Raw genomic sequence first — 24,651 nt, forward strand, 5'->3', positions numbered from 1 at the left:
GGCAGCCGCCTGGGCCTGTAGGCGTCCCTGCGGTCTCTTGCGTGTCCAGCTCCCCGACCGGAGCTGTCCGGCTTCCAACCTGCGGGAAAAGAAAGCTTCATTGAGCGGGCTGGGAGGGCTTGGGGTGGGGGTGGGGGGCGGCTGCGGCCAGCTCCGCGGGGGAGGGGAGGACGGAGAGGCGAGAAGGAGGGAACTGGCGAGGGAGGAATCCAGGGAGAAGGCGGAATGTGGGAGGGCTCAAGGGGAGTAGGAGGGACGAACGAAGAGGGAGGAGGGGGGGTCCAGTCTCTCCTGTCCGAGCACTTTTTTTTTTTTTTTGGAAATCCTAGGATCTCCGGGACCAAGACTCTTCACCCAGCCCCTAGAGCCCCGCTCCGCCAAAGGTAGGGGGAGCCGGGCTAGCCTGCTGGAGGAACGGGGTTGGGGATGGAGAGGATGGTGGAGGGACCAGGGAAAAAGGATGGAGTCGAGGGGAAGCCAACCAGCTGAGGGTTTTATTATTGTCAAAAAGAAGTGAGACACTAGAAGAGTGAAGAAAGGAGGCAGATGGGGGGCGGCGGGTCGTACAGGGTGTTCCAGATAAGGCAGTTGGGAGGACCTTGAGGCTGGGGGTTTCTCACAGAGAAGCCCCCAAGCCAAAATATCCTCAGAACAAAGATGTTGGGTTGTTTATCTGGGTTGGGGGAAGCATGTACCAGTGGGCCCCTCACTGTGGAGGGGCTGTTGTCAGTCCCAGACCAAGAAAGGGCCTTGGCTTCTTATCAGATCAGAGCCCTGCCTCCGGCTCGGTGACGGCAAAGGCAGTGTTGGTGAAGGCAGTGTTGGCCGGAGGCTCCAACAACCCCACCCCATCCCCCTGCCCAGCTTGAGGCCTGGCCCTCCTAGGCCTCTCGACCCTGCCATGCATCTGAGAGCCTGCGGGCTGCGGAGGGTGTGCAGCGGGTGCTCCATGTGGTCTAGTGTCTGCCTTCCCTGCTTCGGCATCTGGGACTCTGGGCTGCACTCCCATTCAAGGGATCAGAGGTCTGAGGGTCTCCTGGGTGCTCCTTGCCTGCCTCAGCACAATCAGTGGAGCTACCTGTCCAGTCCCTCTGACTGACTGAATAGGGTCATCTGGGTCCCTCCCACATCTGCTCCCTGACTCCTGTCGGTCCCTCTCCCCCTCGCTTGTTGCCTGCATCTTTCTCTCTCACTCCCTAATTCTGTGTGCCTGGCACGGTCCCTGTCACCTTCTGTCTTCTCGGTGTCTGTCTCTCCTGAGGTCTCTTTCTGTTTGTCTCCCTTTCATTCCCACACTCTCCCTTCCTCTCACATCCTGTCTGTCTGGGTCTTCCTCTCTGTGTGTTTCTTGCTCAGTCTTCATCTCTATCTCTGTATCTCTTTATTTTGACCATTTTCTGACTCTTGGTCTCTAATTATTGTCTTTAGGTCTCTGGGTCTCAACCTGGGGAGTAGGGGTAATGGAGGTGATGATGGCAGAACTAGGGAAGGACATTGTGGGACATAACAACCAATTGTGAGGGTTTCAGTGTTTACAAAATGCGGGAGAGCATATGTCTCTCCTCCTTATCGTCCCCTCATTCTCTGTTCTCCTCTCCCAGGTCTGGGTCTGGCTCTGTCAGCCCTTGCCTCTTTTACTTTGTGTCTCTGCCCTTATTTAGTGTCTTTCTCTCTCACTGTCTCTTTGTCTCTGGCCTGTCTTGGTGTTTTTTTTCTTTCATGACATCTCGCTTGGACTCTGGGCCTCACTCAATCTCAGTTTTTCTCTCACACTCCTTCTCTCTGGGGCACCCAGGCCCTCCCTGCCATGCAACCTGTCAGTGTCTGGCAGCAGAGCGCGTGTGGGCTGCTGCTGTGCCTGCTGTGCAGTTCATGCCTGGGGTCTCCGTCCCCATCCACGGACCCTGGGAAGAGGGACGGAAGCCAGGTCCTGCGGTTCCGGCTGGCTGGCTTCCCCAGGAAGCCCTACGAGGGTCGCGTGGAGATACAGCGTGCTGGCGAATGGGGCACCATCTGTGATGACGACTTCACACTGCAGGCTGCCCATGTCCTCTGCCGGGAGCTGGGCTTCACAGAGGCCACAGGCTGGACCCACAGTGCCAAATATGGTGCTGGCACAGGTGAGCAATGCCCCAGGAAGAGCCTAGCTACCCTGACTACCTAAATGAGGCCAAGTGCAGGGAGAGGGAGCACCAGAATGGCACAACCACAGGGACAGAGGACACCAAGAACAGCCAATGTCAAGAAAACCCATGGGTGACCACCCAGCCAACACAGTCACTCCCCAGAGCTCTGTGACCTTAGGCTGATCAGTTGCTTTCTCTGTGCAAAAATGCCTAGATGATCTATAAGTTCCTCTCTTTTGCAAAAAGGTATTCTATAAAGCCATGCGCAAGGACAATTAAAGTACAGCTTGCTCCATGGGAGGCTAAGAGCAGGTAAATGATGTCTGGATATCCCAAAGCCAGAAGAGAACACAGATACGGCTGCTGACAAAATCCAGTTACAGGCCGGAGCTGAAACCCACAAAGTGGAGCTGAATAAGAACAAGTGTAATGCCTAGGACAAGTCTGACTGTGGGCGGTGGGGGATTAAGAGCAGTTCTGACTGAAGCCTGGAAGTGCTTGCACTGTGTGAGGCCACAGTAGGACTGATGGACAGAAGTTGGTGCAACCTGAAGCTGATCCCTCAGCCCCCATTGGCTAGACCACTTCTGGAATAAAGTGTCTACTCTTGCACATTTTTTAGAGACGCTAGAAAACAGAAATATTTTCAGAGGAGAGCTACTCAGACATCAAAGATTCAGAAGCCAAGTTATAAGGAGGCAGAGCTGGAGAAACCAGAGATATTTGATCTGGAAAGAAAAAGCCTTAGATAGTCATTACATGATGGTTGTCTTTAAATATAGTAAGGGCAGTCGTGTGACTGAAGGCTTTTTCTGGATGGCATCAAAGGACTGAATCAGACTGGATGAGGGAAAGTCATACAGAGTCACAAGGACTTTCTGATGGTTACAGTGAACCTGGTGGAGGTAGGTGTCCCAGTAGAAGCTGGGTAAGCCCTGTCTTGGAATGCATGATGCGTCCCTGCACCTTGGCTGGGACAGAAGACCTTTGAGGTTCCACCCACTTCTGAGAAGAAGTTAATGATATTCAGTACGGTTCAGGCAGGGAGAACAACGCGCAACAACATGGCAGCACAGGCAGGGCAGCCACGTGGGAAAAGGTGTGAGTGAGGCGAAAGGATCTTTGGTTTCCAAGCCTTACAGACTGGGCCTGAATGCTGTGTGGCGATGTGGTCTTATGCAGGTTACTTAACTTCTCTGAAGTCCAGTTTCTTTATATAAAACAGTGATAATATCTTCCTGGCAGCACTGTTCCAAGATGACCACATAGGTACAGAGCCTGGCAAAGTGCTTGGCACAATTGTAGCTATCATTGAATGGGTAAGAACGGATCAGAACATCAGTGTTGATTCCTGTGTTTTTATTCACCCTACTAAATTCTTGGGGGTCCCTCCATGAGTCCTATGACCCCTTCTATCCCCCTCCACAGACTCCTATTCCCTCCTCATTATTGTCCCAGAAAAATGAGCTTTTCATGGCCAGACGTGAAGCCCCAGTGCCCAACCCTCCCAACAGCCCCATTGTGCCCCATTCTTCCTCTCCAAGCCTCTATCTGTCGTTTCATCTCCCTCTCCACAGGCCGCATCTGGCTGGACAACCTGAGCTGCAGTGGGACTGAGAAGAGTGTGATCGAATGTGCCTCCCGGGGCTGGGGGAACAGTGACTGTACCCACGACGAGGATGCTGGGGTCATCTGCAAAGACCAGCGCCTCCCCGGCTTCTCAGACTCCAATGTCATTGAGGTCTGCAGTTCACACACACACACACACACACACACTCACACACACACACACACACCCCACCCAGGATGGCCAGACAGGGAGGGCTGTGGGGTGGCTATATGTGGTTAGAGGAGATACTAGAAGGTAAGAAATCCCATTTGCCCCAGGGGGTAATTTGGGTTGGTGGGGGGCTTTGAAGCGGGGGCTAAATGATAGAGGTTTTGGGCTCTGTAAGGTCCAAGTTTAGCATTAGCTTTCAAGTTACTGAATCTGTCATGAGCTTCTCCAGTGTTGTCCTTGGTCACTCTAGGGCATCCTGTGCTCTCCGTTGCCTCAGATGTTCCTGCTATCCTGGAACATCTCCCTTATTACCTTCTCCTTCTCCTTCAAAACCTCATTTAAATGCTACCTCCTCTGTGAAGTGCCCCTCGCCCCCAGACAGAGCTGGGGGATCTGCAATGGGGACCAGTGAGGTTCCCACTCCTTCCTCAGCTCCCTCAGCACCCTTCGTCATTTCTCATTAGCCCTCCCCTCTCACGGCTGTAGGAGAGTCAGCACACTCCAGGCTGTGGGTTTCCTGAGAGAGGGCAGTGCGGCTCTCACCCTTCTCAGCCCCGTCAAGCCGCTGGCTTGGCAGCAAACACTCAGAGTTCCCTAAGGGTGGCAGAACACATGAAAGGAGCTGGGGCGCTACTGGAATTCCCTTGCTGTGATCACATCCCAGGTAGACCATCACCTGCAAGTGGAGGAGGTGCGGCTTCGAGCAGCTGTGGGGCGGGGCAGGAGACCCCTGCCTGTGACTGAGGGCCTGGTGGAAGTTCGGCTTCCTGAGGGCTGGATGCAAGTGTGTGACAAAGGCTGGAGCGCCCACAACAGCCACGTGCTCTGCGGGATGCTAGGCTTCCCTAGCGAAAAGAGGGTCAACACGGCCTTCTACAGGTGAGGGGTTGCGGACGCTGGATGGAGCAGGCCGGAATTGGGAGAGGGGGTCTGCTCTTTGAGGAATGATGTTAAGAGACTTTGGAGAAGGTCTAGAGCATTGGGGGGACCCGGGGGTCTGGAATAGTGGGAAAATATGGGAGCTGTTGCGAAGCTGAAGAGTTGGGAAATCTTGTGGACCCCTGAAGGGCTCCCAAGGGGGATCTGAAATGGAGACCAGGCGGGTTCCCGCCCTCTTGAGGCGACAGCCAGGGCGGGGCGAGTGGCGGCGGGTGATGCCTTCAGTTGGCAGCAGATTTCCAGGGGCTCGGGCGTGCGCGGTAGCTCGCGAGGCCACGCCCACCGGCCGGTGAGGCGTGTGGCCCGAGGACTGCGGGGCGGGAGGAGGCTCGGAAAGAGCCAGGTCCCGCCGTCAGTCCAGGCCGCGCTCCAGGCGGGTCTGGGAGCGCGTGAGCTCTCAGCACTCCTCGGAGGTTTCTTCCAGACTGTCCTCTGACCCCAGACTGTCCTCTGACCGAGTCGCCCGGCGCTCACCACCTGCCCTGAGGCCCTGATACACACCCAGCCTTCCAGATAACGAATCACACTGGTGGATGGTTCTGTGCTTGTAGCGTCTCCTTTCCTTGATGCATCTAATTTGGTCAGCTTGAGCCAGAGAGCCTTTGGGAGCCAAGCAACTATTTGAAAATCTTCACACTGTTTTTCTGTCATCTTATATTTTGCTGGCTAAAAATGCTTATTTTCTTCAGCTCTGTCCTAGCTAGACCTGTTTGGCAGAAAAGATCTCTTGACATGTAGGTGACCGTCCACTGGGCACACTACTCCAGATGGGGGCTGATCCGGCAGAGGACAGTAGAAGTGCTCTGCTTTGATTAGAGCCGCCCAGCTTTTGCATTGCCTTTCTGTTGAGGCAGCATCACACTGCTCATAGTGAACTTGCAACAACCTACAGCCAATTCAGGTCTTCCCTTACCCTTGATCTTGAGAGAGTAGCCTTTTGGAACCTAAATACGTTGAGTTTACCCTATTAAATCGACATTTTTAAAAACCATTAGAAAGCTGTGATGATCCCATGAAATTATCCTGAATCTTGACATTGTTTTCCCTCTGTCATCCCACCCATTCGTCTCTGGTCCACAGACATGATAAGGATGCTTTCTGACTCCTTCACAATCACTGTTAAAATTGCTTAGCTGTTCTTGTGAAACTTTCCTCCGGATTTACATCAAGCCTTTAATCATCAGTTGTGAAATACGTTTTTTCAACCAATCCAGAGCCAACCAGCAACACAATGTAGCAAATATTTCACCATCTTACCTATAAGGAAAGCATGGGAGCTTTTGCAACTGTTTGCTAAAATCCAGATACACTTTGTTCACAGCCATTCTCCAGCCTTCCAATTAACAGTCCTATCAAAAATGAAATCATGGTGGTTTGACTGAGCTTATTTTTATTTTTAGGTCTTTAAGGATCATTATTTTTCCTAAATTTCACAAACTTTCTATTTAGCAACTTATTCCAGAAGATTACTTACTTGTCTATAGATTGAGGAATCCTTTTTCTTCTTTTTGAAAGTGAATATATTTTCCAGTCTTTTCCATACTTGCCTAAATTTTCCTTGCCTTGGCTCTGAGACACATCTGAAAGTTCTTTCAGCCCCAAAAGAATATAGTCTATCTGGTCTAGAGACAAACTGGTTTAAAGCAGTGATGTGCTCCTTTACTATCTTATGTCTTGGGGCTGTATTTCTCTGTGCTTGCTCTTTAACTTTCTTAATCCAAACACCATGTTCTGAAAAGTTGTTGCTGTCGTTGTTGTTAGCGGCCATCTAGTTGATTCCAGCTCATAGCAACCTCATGTGACAGAGTAGAACTGCCCCATAGGGCTTTCTTGGCTGTAATCTTTATGGGAGAAGATCACCAGGTCTTCTTCCTATGGAGCTGCTGGGTGGCTTTGAACCACCAACCTTTTGGTTAGCAGAGGACCACTTAACTATTGCGACAACAGGGCTCCTTTCTGAAAGATTAGTAGGATTTAAATTGCAGGCATTCCAGGTGAAGAGGACAGCATGAACAAAAGTGCAGAGATTCCTTCATTGCCTATTTATTTACTGAGTGCCTACTATGTGCCAGGCACTGTTGTAGACACCAGGGATTCAGCAGTGCACAAAAGAGACAAAAGTCTCTGATCTCAAGGATCAGGGGAGAAACAGACAATAAAGAAAATAAATAAGTAAAATTATAAAATGTAATGTTAAAAACAGTGTAATGGATAAAAATCAATTAGAGAAGGGGTTAGGAAGTGGGAATGGGATTGCAGTTTTAAATAGAGTAGTCAGGAAAGGCCTTTTTGAGAAAAGGTTTAAAGGAGGTGAGGGAACAAGCTGTGCAGGCATCTAGGTGAGCATCTCCAGGAAGAGGGATCATAAATTAAAAGATCTTGGGGGCACTGGGGTGGGGGAGGAAGGGAGGCATTCTTGTCATGCTCCAGGAAGCCACTGTGGCTAGAGCTGAGTGAACAAGGGAGAAAATGACAGGACGTGATAGGGAAAGAATGGGGAGGCGGATTGTGTAGGGCCATTTTGGAGACTTTGCCTTTTATTCTGTGTAAGATAAGGAACCACTGGAGGGTTTTGAGCAGAGGCATGACATATGACTTCCATTTTTAAAGGATTATTTTGACTGCTTTGTCAAGAAGAGGCAGTAGGGGACGGAGTGGAGGCAGGGAGACTATTTGGAGGTTATTGTCTACTGAAAGCCAAGTAAAGAAAGTGAAAGGTAATGGTGACACATGGAAGGGGGGGCGGGAATGATCACATTCTGTATATAAATGAAGGCAGAGCCAACAGGATTTGCTCATGGACTCAATGTGGTGGTAAAGAATGAGAGGAGTTAGGTATCCTTCCAAGGTTTTTGCCCTGAGCCAAGTATGGAGTTGGCCTCATCTGATAAGGGGAAGACAGTGGATATAGCGGTTTTATGTGGGGGTGAGGTGGGGAAGATTAGGAACTCAGTTTTGGACATGTTAGATTTGAGTTTCTTTAAGGTATTGAAATGGTGAGGCTGAGTAGGCAATTGGATATATGACTCTAGAGTTCAGCTGAATAGAAACATTTAAAGTCCTGAAACTGGACAACATCACCAAAGGAGTGAATGTAAATAGAAAAAAAGAGGCACAAGGACTGAAGTTTGGGGATCTTAAATATTAAGAGAATATTGGGAAGACAAGGGGGAACACAGAGTGAGGTAGGAAGAAGACCAGGGAGCCTGGTGACCTGGAAGCCAGGGAACGTGTTTCAAGGAGAGTGCTGAAGTGAGCCGATGCCACTGATAAGTCTAGAAACACGAGGACTCAGCAACATGGAAGTCATTGTTGACCCTCCAGAGATAATAATGGATAATAACGATCAGGATGTATTTGGAAGACAGTAAGTTGGTTTATGCTGAGAAGTAGTGGAAGAAAGATTTGAATAGATAAGGTCAGATAATGGGACACTTTTAATGCAAAATTGGAGGGTTTGACCTTTGTCCTACTGAAAATTAAAAATAAACATATTTATATGAAAAAGTGATCAAGTAAAGCCAGCTTTTTGAAAGTTTGCCTGATAGTAGTGAATGGGGAAAAAACAAAAAAAACCAAACCTGTTGCCATTGAGTCGATTCCACTCATAGCGACCCTATAGGGCAGAGGATCTAAATGCCGTAAAATTAGTTATGAGTTTGTTATAAAAATGAAGCTGATTAGGAGATTGACAGCAAAGATGGAGGGGACTGAATAGATGCAGGGGGACTTGAGAGAAGGGACACCTAAAATGATTCTGCCCAAGAGGCGGGTGGTGCCATCGGGCATCTCTAGGCTTCAAGCTAATGTGAACTGGCTTTCAAGGTGGCCATCCTTGGGAAGTTTGAGACCCAGGAATTGTCCCTAGGTATGTGCAGCCTGAAGTAGTTTCCAGAGATCAGGAGTATTTGCTGCAAATATCGGAATCTCTTCCCAAGTCTCGGATATGAAGTCTGGGGAAGGAGCTACAGTAAAACCTGTGAAAGCTGGAACCTGTGCAAGGCAGAAACCTGTCAGAGAAGGAAATCTCAAATATTTTCCACTAAAACAAGCGATAGAAAAGTGGTAAGACTGCATATCAAAGGTAGAAAACTTGCAAGACCCAGGAAAACAAGACAGTCCTGTCGAGTTCCGGCTCTCACAGGTTTCACTGTATATTAAAAAACGGTGGTCATTCTTCATGCAGAAAGAGAGATTATAGGAGTCCTGGAGATCCCGTGGTGGGGATATGTTATAGATCTTCTTTCACAGGTCAAGTCAGAGGGGGCATTCTCACAGGTAATAAAAGTATAAAGGATAGCCAAGATAATTATGAACAACTCTATCCTCCCTGGAGAAAGAAAATGCATCTGCTAGCTTTTAGAGGAGGTTGGTAAGCTTTAGGGAATAAGAAAATCAGAACCTGATGTATTTATCATTTTTAAACTTGTTTTGCTGGTTCCAGCCTAAAACATGTGAAAGCTGTAGAATTTTAGGTGAGGAAAGTAATTTACAGATAGTTGAACCATTTACTCTACTGCTCTTTTGCAGGTAAGAAAATTGAGGCTCTAAGAGGTTAATTACTATTTAAGAAATTACCCTTCTAGTTCATTTCAATTGACAGATATTTATTGAACTCCTACTGTTTGCCAAACACAGTGCAAGGTGCTGAGAATACAAAGATCAGTAAATGATGGGAGAGGTAATTGGGCACCAGGTCACAGAAGACCTCATAAACCATAATAAGGATTTGGGGATTTAAAATAAAAGTAATGGGAAACCACTGAAGTGCTTTAATGAGGATCATTGCAAGATGACACGATCAGGTGGTGACTCCAAAAGATCACTTTGACTGCAGTTTGGAGAATGGCTTAGAGCAAAGCAAGGGTGAATGGATTAGAGAGATATTAAGGAAATGGACAGTACTTGGTTATAGATTGACTTTGGGAATGGAGTTTATTTTTTGGACATATGCTACATTTTGGACGACGTTAAGATATGTAAGTAGAAACAAGAAGGCAGTTGAATATGCAAGGTTGGGTGTGAATGAGACGATATAAAGAGAAGGTATAGTGTGAGAAGAAAAGAATGCCTAAAACCGAGCTCCAAAATTTAAATGACTAGGTAAAGGAGGAGATGGCAAAGAAGACCAAGGAAGCCAAGGAAGGAGATTGAGAAGAAAGCAGTGTCAGATGCTGCAGAGAGGTCAATAAGAGGAAGACTAAACAATGTCTACTTGAACAAATACCCTGCAGTAGAACTTTCTGCAGAGTGATGAGTGGGAGAAACCAGAAAAGATCGGATTAAAGAATGACTGGGAAGAGAGGGTATGGAGATGGAGAGTATTGACAACTCTTTTGAAAAATGTTGCTGTGAACAGGAAGAGAGATGTGGGGTGGAGGGTGTGTGTGTGTGTGTGCGCACACTTGCGTGTGTGTGTGTGTGTGTGTGTGTGTGTTTGTAGGAGGGCTTTGAACGTGTCTAAAAGGATTCAGCTGAGAAGGAGAGGTTGTATACAAGAGAAAGAAAGGATCATAAGGGATGGAATTCAGTAACAGGGTAACCTTAGAGAGGAGGGAGAAATGGAATGAATGAGAACAGGATGTGCAGATGTAGGTAGGTTTTTGTTTGATGGTTGAAGGAAAAAATGATAGGGGGAAACAAGCACATCTGTGAATGAAGAAATGTAAATCAAGACAAATCAGCACTGGCTTTAAATAAGACCATTTAAATAACTTAGAGAAGAGGTACTTTTTAAATTTCCAGATAATACTGCATTCTTCTGAGTACAACTCTGGAGATCCACATGATCTCTCTGGGTTCATTGGTAAAAGAAAGTGCTAAGAGTATTTCATTTTAGACATGTTTGAGTAAAAAGCATTTGGAGAAAAGGTTTCACACTATATTTGTAACATGAAAAACTCCAAATTCTTAGTACTATCTCAGGAAAGGGACCTAGAGGTACTGTAACTCCGCTAGGAATGTTGGCCATATTGGCTGTTTGGCCAAAAGGCTGACTAAATACCCTAAGTACATCCTCAGGAAGAAGCCAGGGCAGGAAATACCAAACAACTTCACCCCTGTGTTTAAAAAAAAAAAAAAAATTATATATACATATTTTTTTTAGTTCATTGTAGTGCATCTGCACACAGTATACTATATTCCAATCTTACTCCTCAAGAGAAACAGCAGAGTAGGAACATGTACAAAGAAAGAACAATTAAGATGATAACAGGAAATTCCATAAATTTATAAGAATAGACAGATGAAACTTGCATTCATCTATAAAGAGTTGGACAGGACAAAGATGGACCATAATTAAAGTCTTCGAAATTACAAGAAGAATGAGAGGAGAAACAGACCTAAAATCCAGACATTAGCCTTAAGGCATTCTCTTAAAATAGGTCAATTATTTAGGCCAATTAAAAAGATAGAAGGCTTTAGAATTTATTTCCCTGGAAGTAATTTTGGGAGATAGCTCAGTTTGTGAATCACCAAAGCATGTGGTGTTGGAATTTGGGCAGGAGGGGTGCTATTATCCCAAGCCCACTGACCTCATGCTCCCTGGTCAAACCAAGGTGATGTCCTTGGTTATCCAGCCTTGGTCCTTGGTCCTGGTCCACTGGCCTGAGGCCTGAAAAATGCCAGAAGCCAGAGGGCATCCAAGGAAAAAAAGACATACTTTGTCTCTCTAGTCATGACCAGGCTGGTTCTCTCTCCTAGCCTGGTCGGTCTGGCTGTCCTAACAATCCTAACACCTTCTATTACACCCCTTCCCTTAGCACCCCCGCCCTGAGGTTTAAGTCCGCCCTAATTACTGGACCCAGGAGTGCTTCTTCTTCATCGTTTCTTAGCCTGATTTCTGTGCGTCCTGGTATAGGGGCCATGAAGGGTAGGTTCTCAGAGTATCTGATGTTATAATGTCTTGCCCACCACGAACCCTTCGGGGTGATGTAAAAGAAATCTCGCCCCTGGTCCCAGCTGCACCAGCCTTTTCTACTTGGTTCTAGATTGATCCTGATTCTACTATTATCTTATCCTCACAGAAAGTTGAGGAAGCGAGCGGCCAAAGCCTCGGCCCGACGCCCCAAGCCCCTTGGAAGGTAATGGGGCATGAGCCCCGGGACCTCCTGCTTGCGTCTGTGGCCCCAGGAGGTGGATGGATGGATGGCAGCCTATCCATGTCCATTCCAGAAGCCAAGCTGATGAGTTAGGAATGTGACTGGGAAATGGCCATTCTAAGGGGGAAGGGAGGGGAGGTAGGACTGGGGATGAATATGCTTTGGTCTAAGGGAGCACAAGGAGGAAAGAATGTGGGAGTGGCTGAGGAGAAGCCTCCCTGTCTTTATACTTCTCCACATAGCTTGGATTCTGGCCTTAGCCACCTGCATTTCTCCTCTTTCCCCCAACTCCTCACCTCCCTTAATTCACCACATCCCATTCCCTCTCCACCCTTTACCTTTCCTCTCATCTTCTCTCCCCACAGCCACCTGGATGCTCAGATGTAACGGGATTTCCCATCGCTGGTGCTGAATCCAGAGAGTAGCACGAGGTTCTGAAACACAGCTCTGGTGCTCAGCAGGCAGCGTGTGTGGAAAACCCCACCATCCTTTGCTTTGCCCCCTCCCACCCTCAGCATGACGAGTCCTTCCCAGAAACAAACAAAATAACCCTCTCCCCTTCCTGGAGCACATACCTAACCACTACTTCCACCAACTTCTGCTTTTTTCAGACCAGCCACCAAGCTTAAAGTCAAACCCAAATGCCAAGCAGGCGGGGGGCCTATCAAGAGGTAAATCGAGTTCAGGTTGTGTGGAGAGGAGAGGGAGAGGCCGAGTAATGAAGCTGGGGGAATAGGGTGTGTTCAGGGAGGGGGCCAAGAGAGGGCTGTTGACTGAAAGGGCTAACCAAGCGGTGGAGGAGCAGCAGCAGCTATTACAAATCATCTTCCAGATCATTTATCGAAATGTTAAGGCTGGCCCTTATGTTGGTCTCTGGAGAGTTATGCTTGCCACCAGATTTTTGAAAATCTCAGTAGAGTTCATCCACTGACTACCGTTGTTCCATGTGTTTATCTGTCTTTCCTCAATGAATTCTAGTAGGTAATCTGCCGCTTTTATCCTTCAGATAGATGACATTCCTGCCTCTTCCCAAGAAGTTAAGTTTGCCTAAGGGGTCAGTGTTCCCATCTTTCCTTTTTTTTTTTTTAAATAAGTGCCACCAGCCTACTGAGATGGAGGTGAGACTCAGAGTCCCCTCTGGAACCTTTACCAGGAATGGAATCCTGCCTCTCTGCCCCAGTTTATACAGTTAAACTCCCAACTCCATCACTGTCCTCCTGGGTTCCTTCAGAACTCAAGGGAGTGGAAAGCTTCTAGCCCCAGTGATTACATCTAACATGGCTTCAAAAGGCAGTTTGCATGTTCAGAGTCTCCTTGACAACTTCTTCAGCAGTGACTGAGGTGCAGAGAATTCATCCTTCTATTGTCCCTCCTCTCCTCAGCAAGTTCCAGGATCACCCAGCAGTCCCTCATGCCCCTCATTCCCCGGTCCTCCCTCTGGTGGCTTCAGAGGAGCTCAGAATTTGGGGTGTTCTTTTAGTGCACTTTGAGCTGAGGGTCATCTTCACCCAACATGGCCATACTCTGGCCTCCCCTGATCCCACATTAAAGTACATGCTGCAGTCTTTACTTTGTTAGTTGTGGGGAAAGGGGAGGGAAGAGTTTAGAAGATACATGTCTTTTTCCTGTGATGGCCTCTTTGAATTTTATTTTTAGCCAAGCAGGACTTTGGGAGAGTACCTGGTCTCTTTGATCTTCAGAATCTGTTTCTCCTGAGCTTCCACAAAGGTATTCTGTAAACTCTCCAGTCTCCCCTTGTCTGTTCTGTTTATAAACTTTTCCTCCTCTCTATATCTTCCTAGCCAATGGCTTCAATTCCTCATGTTCTTTCCTTCCTCTGACATCAGGGGATGGGCACATTAGTGCAGTAATTCCCCACAAAATCAGCTTCACAGACCCAGGCCACCACCACTCAGCCTCATCTGGTTCCTTTCCTGTCTGGGCTAGAACCAGCCACCATTCTAGAAAGAATATAATTCTCTCATCTACACACTTCATTGCAATCTCTCCTTCCACTGGTGTTGATAAGCAAATCCCCTTGTTCTCTCAAGCATTTCTTTGTGGTGTTTCCAAGCTTTAACGACTCTAGTTTAGTTCCATTTTCCTCCTCAGGTGGTTTAGGGGACATTCTTTCTGTTATATTTAAACTGCAGAAGCATGGACTACCTTGTTCAAGACTGTCATACTTCTCGGCTCAGGGCCTGGCATAGCTTTACCATTTTGTTGGTCACATCTGCCCTCATTCTTCGGTCATGTGTCACTCCAACTTTTGTCCATCATGCATTTATACATCTTCATTCCTGCATCTGCCAATCTAGTCCTTCCTGTGTCCATTCACTGGTCTGTTCTTCCTGTAACTGCCCATCATACTCTGTCCTGGCCTGGAAGCCCCTCTGGCCTCTGAGAGGCCATTTGGGTTTGCTCACTCCTTTGCATCCTGACGCGTTCCATTATTTCAGTCTCAGCATACTGCAAGGGTCTGCTCCCTCTGACTACTCAGGCTTCCTGTTTGTGTCAGCCACTCCCTCCTGGCCTTCTTGTCCAGCTGGGCAGTCCTGGCCCCCCTTTCTCTTTGCACTGCAGCCTTAGCCTCACCCTCCATTAGGGCCAACATCCAGAAACCATTAGGAACAAGGCTTCTGTTAGGCAAATCAAGACTAGTCATCCTTCCCATAGGGTTCTTCTGCTGCCAGAGGTCCCCAAGGATCCTCCTGTCTGGGTAGTCTAGGCTCGTTCAGCCCGAAAACTTGGCATTTGCTTTGTCTCTTTGGAGGAAAACATAGAAGAGAAGGAGGGAAGAAGGGATAAAGTGGTCATGAGAGGTTGAGGGGTTGGGGAGGCATGGAATGGGAGGAGAGTTGTGGGCAGAGAGGCAGGAGCGTTGTTTCACCCTACTGTCCTCCACTCCTGTCCCCTCAGGCTGCTGGCCCAGCGGCAGCAACACTCCTTTGGTCTGCACGGGGTGGCATGCGTGGGCACAGAGGCCCACCTCTCCCTCTGCTCCCTGGAGTTCTACCATGCCAATGACACTGTCAGGTGCCCTGGGGGGACTCCTGTGGTGGTGAGCTGTGTGGCGGGCCCTCTCTACACCTTATCCAGTGCCCAGAAGAATCAACAACAATGGAAGCCTCAGGAGGAGGTGTGTGAGACAATGACTATGACCTTTCCCACCCCTAGCCTGGCCATCCCCTCACTAAGCACAGCCCTGATCTTTGAAGATAGAGAGAAACCTTCCAGGGGGTGGGCCACAGACGTGATGCTTCCCCTCCCTGCCTCCACTTCTCACGCAAAGCCCAGGTCTATTAACTCTCTCCGTGCTGATGTTTCCATTCACTGCTGTTGGGCATGTCTCTTTCCTCTGTAGGTCCGTGTGCGTCTAAAGGGCGGATCCCACCCTGGAGAGGGCCGGGTGGAAGTCCTAAAGGCTGGCACATGGGGCACAGTCTGTGACCGCAAGTGGGATCTCCTGGCAGCCAGCGTGGTGTGTCGGGAGCTGGGCTTCGGGAGTGCTCGAGAGGCTCTGAGTGGTGCCCGCATGGGGCAGGGTAAGGGAGATAGAGGTGGGACGGAGAGGGAAGGAGGTGGGGGTGGGGGGTACCTTCCTTGGGAAGGTTAGGATACCCCTGGGCAGACAGTGAAAGTGCAGTTACAGCCTCCTGATCTTTGACCTCTGGCCCTAGGCATGGGTGCCATCCACCTGAGTGAAGTGCGATGCTCTGGACAGGAACCTTCCCTCTGGAATTGCCCCCACAAGAACATCACAGCTGAGGACTGCTCCCATAGCCAGGATGCTGGGGTCCGATGCAACCTGCCCTACACTGGGGTGGAGACCAAGGTCAGTCATACTGTCCTCCTTGGTTCAGGTCTCCATCACTCATCCTAGCCAGTCCTGGGCTCCAACCTAGTCTGATGCACCCAGCCCACTATGCCAGGGCCCTGCCATCCTGCAGCTCGTGCCTGGCCCCACCACTACCTAGCCTTTTATGTGCCTCTGAATCACTGCTACTGACTCCCACCCGACTCCAGAAGCTTTCCCCAGCACCTCCATTCTGTGTCACCACAGATCCGACTCAGTGGGGGCCGCAGTCGATATGAGGGGCGAGTTGAGGTGCAAATTGGAGGACCTGGGGCCCTTCGCTGGGGCCTCATCTGCGGGGATGACTGGGGGACACTGGAAGCCATGGTGGCCTGTAGACAACTTGGCCTGGGCTACGCCAGCCACGGCCTGCAGGTGAGTGGGAAGGGGGAGAGGGAGCCAAGGCTATTTCCTCCAAAGCCTTTGTCTAGGGCAGATGGGTATGGACATGATCCCCTGGCCTAGGAGGCTGGTTTCTGAGGCCTCAAGGAAATATCTGCCTATGTCCCCAGGAGACCTGGTACTGGGACTCGGGGAATATAACAGAGTTGGTGATGAGTGGAGTGCGCTGCAGAGGGACCGAGCTGTCCCTGGACCAATGTGCCCATCATGGCCCCCACATCACCTGCAAGAAGACAGGGACCCACTTCACTGCTGGAGTCATCTGTTCTGAGAGTGAGTGTAGGTTAGGGTGCTACAAGCCAGGGTGTCTGGGCCACCCCTTTGTGGGAAAAGAGGGGGCTGAAATCTGGAGGGGTACACCTTCCCCATGGAAAATCAGCCTCATCCACCCTAGGCGTGGGCAGAAGCACCCCCATTTGTCCCTGCTCCTCAGCAGTGATTTCTAACACTCCTTCCTCCTCTGGGGCAGCTGCATCTGATCTGCTGCTGCACTCAGCACTGGTGCAGGAGACGGCCTACATCGAGGACCGGCCCCTGCACATGTTGTACTGTGCTGCCGAAGAGAACTGCCTGGCCAGCTCGGCCCGCTCAGCCAACTGGCCTTATGGCCACCGGCGTCTGCTCCGATTCTCCTCCCAGATCCACAACCTGGGACGAGCCGACTTCAGGCCCAAGGCTGGACGCCACTCCTGGGTGTGGCACGAGTGTCACGGGTGAGAGGGTAGAGGGTCAAGTAGAAGGGCAAGAGCACAGGGAGTGGGCATGCCTGCTGCAGGCAGAGAAGGAAACAGCTCTTTTGTCCCTTGTCCTCACAGGCACTACCACAGTATGGACATTTTCACTCACTACGATATTCTGACCCCCAATGGCACCAAGGTGGCTGAGGGCCACAAAGCTAGTTTCTGTCTAGAAGACACCGAGTGTTATGAGGGTGAGTTGGGACCTAGAATGGACTAGTGTCTCCATCCTGCAGCCTCTCCTCACACTGACATATACCAACCCCTTCAGATGTCTCCAAGAGGTATGAGTGCGCCAATTTTGGAGAGCAGGGCATCACCGTGGGTTGCTGGGATCTCTACCGGCATGACATTGACTGTCAGTGGATTGACATCACAGATGTGAAGCCAGGAAACTACATTCTACAGGTGCCTTGGGTTTGAGATGTCCAGATGACAAGTGGGAGGAATGTTAGGGACACCTTTGGATTTGCAGACTACAGCTGGGTGAAATGGCCTTTCTCCCACTCACAGGTGGTCATCAACCCAAATTTTGAAGTAGCAGAGAGTGACTTCACCAACAATGCAATGAAATGTAACTGCAAATATGACGGACATCGTATCTGGGTGCACAACTGCCACATCGGTATTTTATGGATGAGTGGGGGGGGGGCCTTCATTCTCTTTTCCTAAGTTGTCTGTTTTCCCACCCACCTCTGGATCTCTCAGCCTGTCCACTTCTACCCACCCTTCCTCACAATGGGTCTGCTTCCTGCCTCTGCTCAGAGCGCCTCCCACACCACCTGTTTACTCTGCAGGTGATGCCTTCAGTGAAGAAGCCAACAAGAGATTTGAGCACTACCCTGGCCAGACCAACAACCAGATCATCTAAAGTGCCACCACCCTCCTCTGCAAACCACCACTGACCCCTAATGGCAGGGGTCTGAGGCTGCCATTACCTCAGGAGCTTACCAAGGAACCCCTGATGTCAACAGGCTCACTGCACTTCCCCATTTGTGCACTATGGATGTGGAACTGCCAAGCAGAAGTCATCACCCCTCCTTCCTAGGCCAGCTGTCAGCATCTGTGGCCCGGCAGGGGGAATCTGTGCTCCCAGGCCCAGCACCGAGCCCAGCCCATCACAAAGCAGTGCCTAACTAACTGCCCATAACAACGGATGGCAGTGGCTAGTTATCTTGAATACGGAGGTCAGGACGGTCAGCTCCAGTATCTCCCCTCAGTTCAGAGAGGGATACAGCCTTACCTCTAGCCTTTTGGTGGGGGAAGAATCCAGCTTTCTCCCCTCATTTTGACTATAACGTGTTGCTAGGTGTAATTTTATTTTATATAAAAAGTGTTTTTGTGAGTCTTCAGAACCCAGGGATTGGTGCTGGTGGTTGGAGGGACCTGCCCCCACTGGTTCATTTAATCCTCTGCTGACATGCCCTCGGAGCCAAGGCCAGGAAGGCCAGAGTAAGTCAGACCAGGAACCTCAGACTCTTGCTGATCCATTCATTCTGTAACTTCAGGGGTCACATATAAGGTCAGTGTTTCTGGTCCGCGTCGGATCCTCACTGCCAGCTGAGATTGGGTTCGAACAGCTTCATAGACATCTTCAGCACTTTGTACCAGCTGCTCGCCAATGGCCAAGATCACATCACCCGGCCGTAGGCCAGCCCTAGGGAGAAAGACAGAGAGAGAGAGGGAGTGTACGGCCCAGCTTTCATGCATATGCACGTACCCCCCCCACCCCCACCCCTAGTGTAGTCTTGCCCTCACCGGTGTGCAGGGGAGCCCAGGATGACTTTATGGATGAGCACGCCATGCTGAACATCTGGAAAGCTCGGTTCTCGAAGCTGTAGTTCAGCAAGGATGCTGAAAGGACCCAGATCACCCTGTTAGCCACACCCAGGTGCTCTCCCCGTCTTGGGTTCACCTTAAGTCTCTCATCAACACGCTGACAACTCTACGGACAGGGCGTGAGCTAGGTATTACAGGCACAAAGACAATTCACTTTCTGCCTTCTAGCATTTAGGAAGTGGGACATGGACATAAATGATAGCTAGTTCTAAATGACACAGTGTTAAATCAATGACATAAATGTCATTCTAGAGTCCTAAGAGAAGCTTTAGGAAAGAGTAGGACTTAGTATCAGATGGGTCTGACATTGGACTATATAAATAAGAACAACATAAATAAAAACAGTAGGAAATCAGGTTGGCTGGAACAGTATTCATGTAGGAAGTAAAAGAAGCAAAGTCTGAGAGGTTCAGTTGCAGACACATGGAAAATGGCATTTAAACTCCAAGTTAATGGAATGAAGACTTTAAATCAAAGCAGTAACAGGATAAAATCAATCTGGTTGCAGGTGTGCAAAATGAAGTGCGGTGAGAAAGTCAAGATGATGAGAGGGGTCAGCTGTTCTAGCTCCACATGTGAGGCAGCTTAGCTAAAGACAGGCATGAGATCAAAGCCCAATATAGATGCCAGTTGCCTACTGGTGGTCCTACATATCACACCCCTGACACTCATACCTGGGAGTCAGAGTCAACATCATCACTCCAATGTAGCGGCGCCGGGACCCACTGACTCCAAACAAGGAATCTGTGATGGAGGGACAAATGAGCCCCACCCAGCTACATCCTTCCTCCCCCTCCCACTCCTCCTAATAGACCCGTCTCCCAGCAAGTCTCAGTGAATGCCCCTCCCCTGTACCCCACCGACCACTTAAAGGAACTCCCTTCTCCCTTAAATCAGGCTCACTCTTCTTTTCCCCACGACGCAGAAACTCTCGAAGGCGATCAGAAGGGATGGCAAAGGAGATTCCAGCTGTCACTTTCATGGTGTTCACCCCGATCACCTCCCCATCCTGCAGGGACACAGGCCCCTGTTCCCTAGCCCAAACAAACAGTAGGGGATGGGGGGTACCTGAACAAGAGTAGCAGGGAGTATTAGGGAGATGTAGCTGGATACCAGGAGATAGCCAACAAGAGACTGCTCGGAAACATGACCAAACATCCTTCAATTAGGGAAAATCCACCCTTCCCACACTGACCTGGGTAGGGATTCTTGGAAAGATGTCCCACTCACCAGGTTAACCAGAGGGCCTCCAGAGTTTCCAAACTGTAGGATAAGAAGAAAACATGGAAGAGATCCTGGGACTCCAAGCCTAGAGGCATAACTGAGATGTAAACATTCTCCAAATCCTCTCTTTTCCCAGCCCCTGAATGACTGGCTACATTGTTTGCAGCCCAAACACTATGTATCACAGCTAGTGTCTGCACCAGCTCCCTCCCACCTCCATCCTAGTTCGTCATTTCTCTCACACCAGGACGCACATCAATAGCTGCATCAGTCTGGATGTATTCCACATTGGTTTGGGGCAATCCCAGGTCTCTGGCTGGGCGCTGAGCAGAGCTAACAATGCCAGATGTGATCGTGTTCTGCAGCGCAAAGGGGCTTCCCATGGCAACAACAAACTCCCCTTGCCGGACGTCCGCTGAACGTCCCAGAGGCAGTGTGGGGAGAGGCTCCTAAGGGAGAATGGGCGCAAGAGACCTGTCAACTGGAGATGTAAGCAAATTCACAGCTCCAGTCAGACCTGGCCTACCCGGACCCCAACCTTGGTCTGAATCCTAAGGGTAGCAATGTCTGCTACGGGATCCACAGCTGTGACCATGGCCTCATAGGTGTCGCCGCTGGGCAGCCTCACGCGGACATGGCGCCGATCAGCCACCACATGGGCATTGGTAACGATAAGCCCATCGGCAGCCACCACGAATCCTGAGCCATTTGAGATAGGGACCTCGCGGCTTGAGAAAGGGTGCCTGGGAGGAAGGAACAGCTCGGATGTGAGAAGGTTCTGACCCCTCCAGTCGCCCGCCCTCCGGCCCGCGGCTGCGGTGCTTTCCGGTCTACCCCACTGTTACCGGCCCAGGATCTCGATATAGACCACGGCAGGTGCCGTTTTCTCCACCACGTCTGCGATGAAGTTGTACTGGCTCCGAGGAGAGGTGGGCGGCGGGGCAGAGACGGCGGCGAGGACCGTCGGGGGACCCCGACCCCCGCCCCACAACAACAGCACAGCCCCCCCGGCGCCCAGCGCCACTGCCAGCCACACACGCGGACGGGTCCCAGGGGTCCCTGAGGCCTCGCGGGTCCGGGGATCCGGGATCTCCGCGGTCAGCCGTGCCTGGGGATCCGGGGTCCCCGACGTCAGACATGGCCGGGGTTCAGGGACCCCTGCAGACAACCGGGCCCGGAGATTGGGGGTCCCATACGTCACCCGGGCCCGGGGGTCAGAAGTTCCTGACGTCAGCAAGGCACGGAGGTCAGGGGTCAACAGGGGTCCTTTTCCCCAGCGAATTCCTCCCAAAGCCCGCAATCCTCGGAGGCTCCAGCCTGCACCCTGCCCCGCCCTCAGCGCAGCCATCAGCTCCGCCTCGGCTGCCTCCTCGCCCGCCCTACTCAGAGGCGGTGCCCCGGACGAAGCAGGCGGGACGCGCGGGACGCCGGTACCTGAAGTCCTCTAGAAATGCACGCCGGGACCCAGGATTCCGAGAGGTGACTCCGCCCCCGGCCCCGCGAATGCTGGGAATTGTGGTCCCCGAGGGATGTGAGTTCTGAGGCGGCCCAAGGGGCCGCGGAGCATGCTGGGACCATTAGCCCTTCCGGTCGCCTCTCCTGGATTTCGGGTTCTGACGCCCTGGGCGGATACCCAAAGACTTTGCCTTCCCAGGAGCCCCTGCGGCGGGGCGCGAAGATGGCGGCGGCTGTGGCCCGGCACCCCTAAAGCAGCCTCGATGGAGCCTCCCCCAGCACCGGGGCCGGAGCGGCTCTTTGACTCGCACCGGTAAGAGCTCCGGCGGGGAGAAGCCGACTTCTGCGTCCCCTTGGCTTTGGCGCCCGATCATTGTGCCTCTCGCCCACAGGCTCCCGAGTGACGGCTTTCTGCTCCTCGCGCTGCTGCTCTACGCGCCCGTCGGGTTCTGTCTCCTAGTCCTGCGTCTGTTTCTCGGGCTCCACGTCTTCCTGGTCAGCTGCGCACTGCCAGACAGCGTCCTCCGCAGGTTCCGACCCAGGTGCTCGGAGAGGGTCAGGACTGGGCTTGGCCTGAGGCCGTGCAGTCACTATCGCCTACGTCTCCAGGTTCGTCGTGCGGACCATGTGTGCGGTGCTGGGGCTCGTGGCCCGGCAGGAGGACTCCGGACTCCGAGATCACCGTGTCAGAGTCCTCATTTCCAACCACGTGACACCTTTCGACCACAACATAGTCAACCTGCTCACCAGCTGTAGCACCGTGAGTGGGGGCGATGCCAGAGAGCATCCCGGGGGCGGTTCCCTTGGGTCCAGCTCAAGGCTTCTCTCTGCCCCTCTGACCACCTGCTCGGGTTTCCCTTGAGGACCACAAGATACTGACACTTACCCCCAGCCCCACTTCTTTGTCTCACGTGTCAGTTTTTCTCATTTCCCTACATTATTCTCTCTTTCTCTTTCCAGCCTCTGCTCAATAGTCCTCCTAGCTTTGTGTGCTGGTCTCGGGGCTTCATGGAGATGGATGGGCGGGGGGAGTTGGTGGAATCACTCAAGAGATTCTGTGCTTCCACGAGGCTTCCCCCCACCCCTCTACTGCTGTTCCCTGAGGAGGCGGCCACCAATGGCCGGGAGGGGCTCCTGCGCTTCAGGTGGGTAAGCACAGGTATTGGACTCCAACTAGATAGGTGTTCAGGCTTGGGGACCCTTGGGTTTTCACCTTACTGGTCAGTCTTCCCCACCCTGAACCCCTCTATACCGTGTCTATCTAGTTGTGCAGTTTGATAGTTTCCTGTTTTAAGTCGGGTAGGAGCTGCTGACTGGGCCGGACTCCTATTCTCTTCTTCTAGTTCCTGGCCATTTTCTATCCAGGATGTGGTACAACCTCTTACCCTGCGAGTTCAGAGACCCCTGGTCTCTGTGGTGAGTATGTGTTGGACAAGGAATCTCTAGGGCTTGGAGGGGAAGTTTCTCACCCCTGGCCCTGGCTCAGGTCTCACGTCATGCCCTCCCCTCAGACGGTGTCAGATGCCTCCTGGGTCTCAGAACTGCTGTGGTCACTTTTCGTCCCTTTCACGGTGTACCAAGTAAGGTATTAACTCCTCACTTTTTGGTGGCTGGGGAGAAGCTCACCTCCTCAAGGTCAAGGAAATACATACCTCTGTCTTGTCCACTTGCAGATCTTTTAATGTTAAGGTTGCACCACCGAGACAACACAAAGTATTTACTATCTTTCCACCCTTACCACCACTTTTCATGAAAAGAGGTACCAAGAATGGGGAGGGGATGGCAGCCTCTACCCTGGGTGCCCCCAACGTGGCCCTGGATTGTTTTTTGCAGGTGGCTCCATCCTGTTCATCGCCAGCTGGGGGAGGGTAATGAGGAGTTTGCCCTCCGGGTACAACAGGTGATGGGGTACACAAGCAGGGTGGAAGTGCGGTCTCTCCTTAGAAGATGATGGAAAAAGGCTTGAGGCCTCAGATCTTGACACTTCTAACCTTCCAATTCTCCTTAGCTGGTGGCCAAGGAATTGGGTCAGAGAGGGACACGGCTCACTGCAGCAGACAAAGCAGAGCACTTGAAGCGACAGAGACACCCGAGATTACATCCGCAATCAGGTGTGTGGTCTTCATACGTAAGGCTTTTTTTTTTTTTTTTCCACTCTACTGTGGTTCCCTTCCTATCCCTGTGCTAGTCAGCTTCCCCTTCCTCCTAGTGGTGTTCTCCCCATATTTCTGATTTCTTTTTTTGCAGCCCCGTCTTCTTTCCCTTCCTCCCCTGGCCCTTCTCCTGATGTGCAGCTGGCAACTCTGGTTCACAGAGTCAAGGAGGTTTTGCCCCACGTGCCGCTTGGTGTCATCCAAAGAGACTTGGGTATGGGAAAGGGTGGCCTCACACAAGGAGACAAGTGGGTTGTGAGGGGAGAAAGTGAGCAGTAACAGACTATCTTTTCCTCTCTTCTCTTCTTAGCCAGGACTGGCTGTGTAGACTTGACCATCACTAATCTCCTTGAGGGAGCCGTAGCCTTCATGCCTGAAGACATCACTGAAGGGACTCAGTCCCTTCCCACTGCCTCTGCCCCCAAGGTGAGACCCAGAAAATAAGGGTCAGGTCCAAGACTTGGGGTGGGAAGGGGGAGTCCTCATGCTCCCTAGCCCTGATCTCTGCTTTTTGATCCTGAGACGCTAGCACAGTGCCTCTCTTGCAAAGTAGGCACTCGATGCGTGTTTAATGATGATGACTTCGCAAGCCTTCTGACATTGTGATCACCTCAGTTCCCCAGCTCTGGCCCGGTGACCCCTCAGCCCACAGCCCTAACATTTGCCAAGTCCTCCTGGGCCCGGCAGGAGAGCCTGCAGGAGCGCAAGCAGGCACTTTATGAATACGCAAGAAGGTGAGGAGGATAGAGGACAAGGTAGGAAGGGGCAGGCTAGAGAAGGAAATCATGGAGCTCAGATGCAAATCCCACACAATGGCTTCTTCCTTTGTCCACAGGAGATTCACAGAGCGACAGGCCCAGGAGGCTGACTGAGCTCAGAGGAGCAGGATGGCACCCAGAGCCGCAGGACGGAGACTGGGGGCAGCCCTCACCCAATTCACAACAGGCCGGATGGGTGGGTGGTGTAAAGGGAGGGATGGGGCTCCCCCAGTATCACATTAAATTCAGGGTTTTCATTCAAGGTCTCTTTTGCCTCTTTGG

General features: G+C 51.0%; 3 protein-coding genes across 4 annotated transcripts; 2 read left to right on the plus strand and 1 right to left on the minus strand.

Moving 5' to 3' along the window:
- The first annotated feature begins 327 nt into the window (after positions 1–327).
- On the plus strand, positions 328–18,285 carry LOXL3 (lysyl oxidase like 3). The gene is made up of 14 exons (XM_004369160.2): positions 328–383; positions 1,602–2,120; positions 3,704–3,867; positions 4,571–4,785; positions 14,865–15,084; positions 15,310–15,490; positions 15,626–15,780; positions 16,009–16,176; positions 16,314–16,476; positions 16,673–16,916; positions 17,019–17,134; positions 17,212–17,348; positions 17,454–17,565; positions 17,738–18,285. Exons 2-14 carry the CDS (start codon positions 1,808–1,810, stop codon positions 17,809–17,811), a joined length of 2,262 nt encoding a protein of 753 aa, XP_004369217.1. The 5' UTR covers positions 328–383; positions 1,602–1,807; the 3' UTR covers positions 17,812–18,285.
- Positions 18,066–21,945, minus strand: HTRA2 (HtrA serine peptidase 2). Of its 2 annotated transcripts, none has more exons than XM_004369162.2 (8): positions 20,849–21,945; positions 20,542–20,746; positions 20,258–20,452; positions 20,010–20,042; positions 19,683–19,788; positions 19,454–19,523; positions 18,699–18,794; positions 18,066–18,597 (listed from the first exon to the last, which is right to left on the minus strand). In XM_004369162.2, the coding sequence occupies exons 1-8, from the start codon at positions 21,349–21,351 to the stop codon at positions 18,432–18,434; spliced, it is 1,374 nt and encodes a 457-aa protein (XP_004369219.1). In that variant the 5' UTR covers positions 21,352–21,945; the 3' UTR covers positions 18,066–18,431. The 2 variants fall into 2 exon arrangements, 1 of the variants encoding a protein (XP_004369219.1); XR_002824341.1 differs by having other exon boundaries at positions 18,545–18,597; positions 18,699–18,885; positions 20,849–21,380.
- Positions 21,455–24,632, plus strand: AUP1 (AUP1 lipid droplet regulating VLDL assembly factor). Its single transcript, XM_004369161.2, has 12 exons — positions 21,455–21,771; positions 21,851–21,988; positions 22,068–22,218; positions 22,419–22,603; positions 22,802–22,874; positions 22,970–23,043; positions 23,292–23,358; positions 23,467–23,569; positions 23,706–23,825; positions 23,922–24,037; positions 24,227–24,345; positions 24,447–24,632. The coding sequence occupies exons 1-12, from the start codon at positions 21,569–21,571 to the stop codon at positions 24,481–24,483; spliced, it is 1,386 nt and encodes a 461-aa protein (XP_004369218.1). The 5' UTR covers positions 21,455–21,568; the 3' UTR covers positions 24,484–24,632.
- The last annotated feature ends 19 nt before the right edge of the window (positions 24,633–24,651 follow it).

Source organism: Trichechus manatus, unplaced genomic scaffold (genome assembly GCF_000243295.1).
Source record: "Trichechus manatus latirostris isolate Lorelei unplaced genomic scaffold, TriManLat1.0 scaffold00004, whole genome shotgun sequence".
In the NCBI taxonomy this organism is placed as follows: Eukaryota; Metazoa; Chordata; class Mammalia; order Sirenia; family Trichechidae; genus Trichechus; species Trichechus manatus.

What these genes read in the sequence shown, in the direction of transcription:
- AUP1 (XM_004369161.2), top strand. Translation starts at nt 21,569, where the DNA reads ATGCTGGGACCATTAGCCCTTCCGGTCGCCTCTCCTGGATTTCGGGTT. An exon ending in CGGCTCTTTGACTCGCACCG is followed by an intron (nt 21,772 to 21,850) that starts GTAAGAGCTCCG and finishes TCTCGCCCACAG; the next exon opens with GCTCCCGAGTGACGGCTTTC. An exon ending in TTCACGGTGTACCAAGTAAG is followed by an intron (nt 23,044 to 23,291) that starts GTATTAACTCCT and finishes TGTTTTTTGCAG; the next exon opens with GTGGCTCCATCCTGTTCATC.
- HTRA2 (XM_004369162.2), bottom strand. Translation starts at nt 21,351, where the DNA reads ATGGCTGCGCTGAGGGCGGGGCAGGGTGCAGGCTGGAGCCTCCGAGGA. An exon ending in GAGGCCCTCTGGTTAACCTG is followed by an intron (nt 19,789 to 20,009) that starts GTGAGTGGGACA and finishes GTGTCCCTGCAG; the next exon opens with GATGGGGAGGTGATCGGGGT. An exon ending in CTGGGCTCCCCTGCACACCG is followed by an intron (nt 18,598 to 18,698) that starts GTGAGGGCAAGA and finishes CTTTCTCCCTAG; the next exon opens with GGCTGGCCTACGGCCGGGTG.
- LOXL3 (XM_004369160.2), top strand. Translation starts at nt 1,808, where the DNA reads ATGCAACCTGTCAGTGTCTGGCAGCAGAGCGCGTGTGGGCTGCTGCTG. An exon ending in AATGGAAGCCTCAGGAGGAG is followed by an intron (nt 15,085 to 15,309) that starts GTGTGTGAGACA and finishes TTTCCTCTGTAG; the next exon opens with GTCCGTGTGCGTCTAAAGGG. An exon ending in TGGAGTCATCTGTTCTGAGA is followed by an intron (nt 16,477 to 16,672) that starts GTGAGTGTAGGT and finishes CCTCTGGGGCAG; the next exon opens with CTGCATCTGATCTGCTGCTG.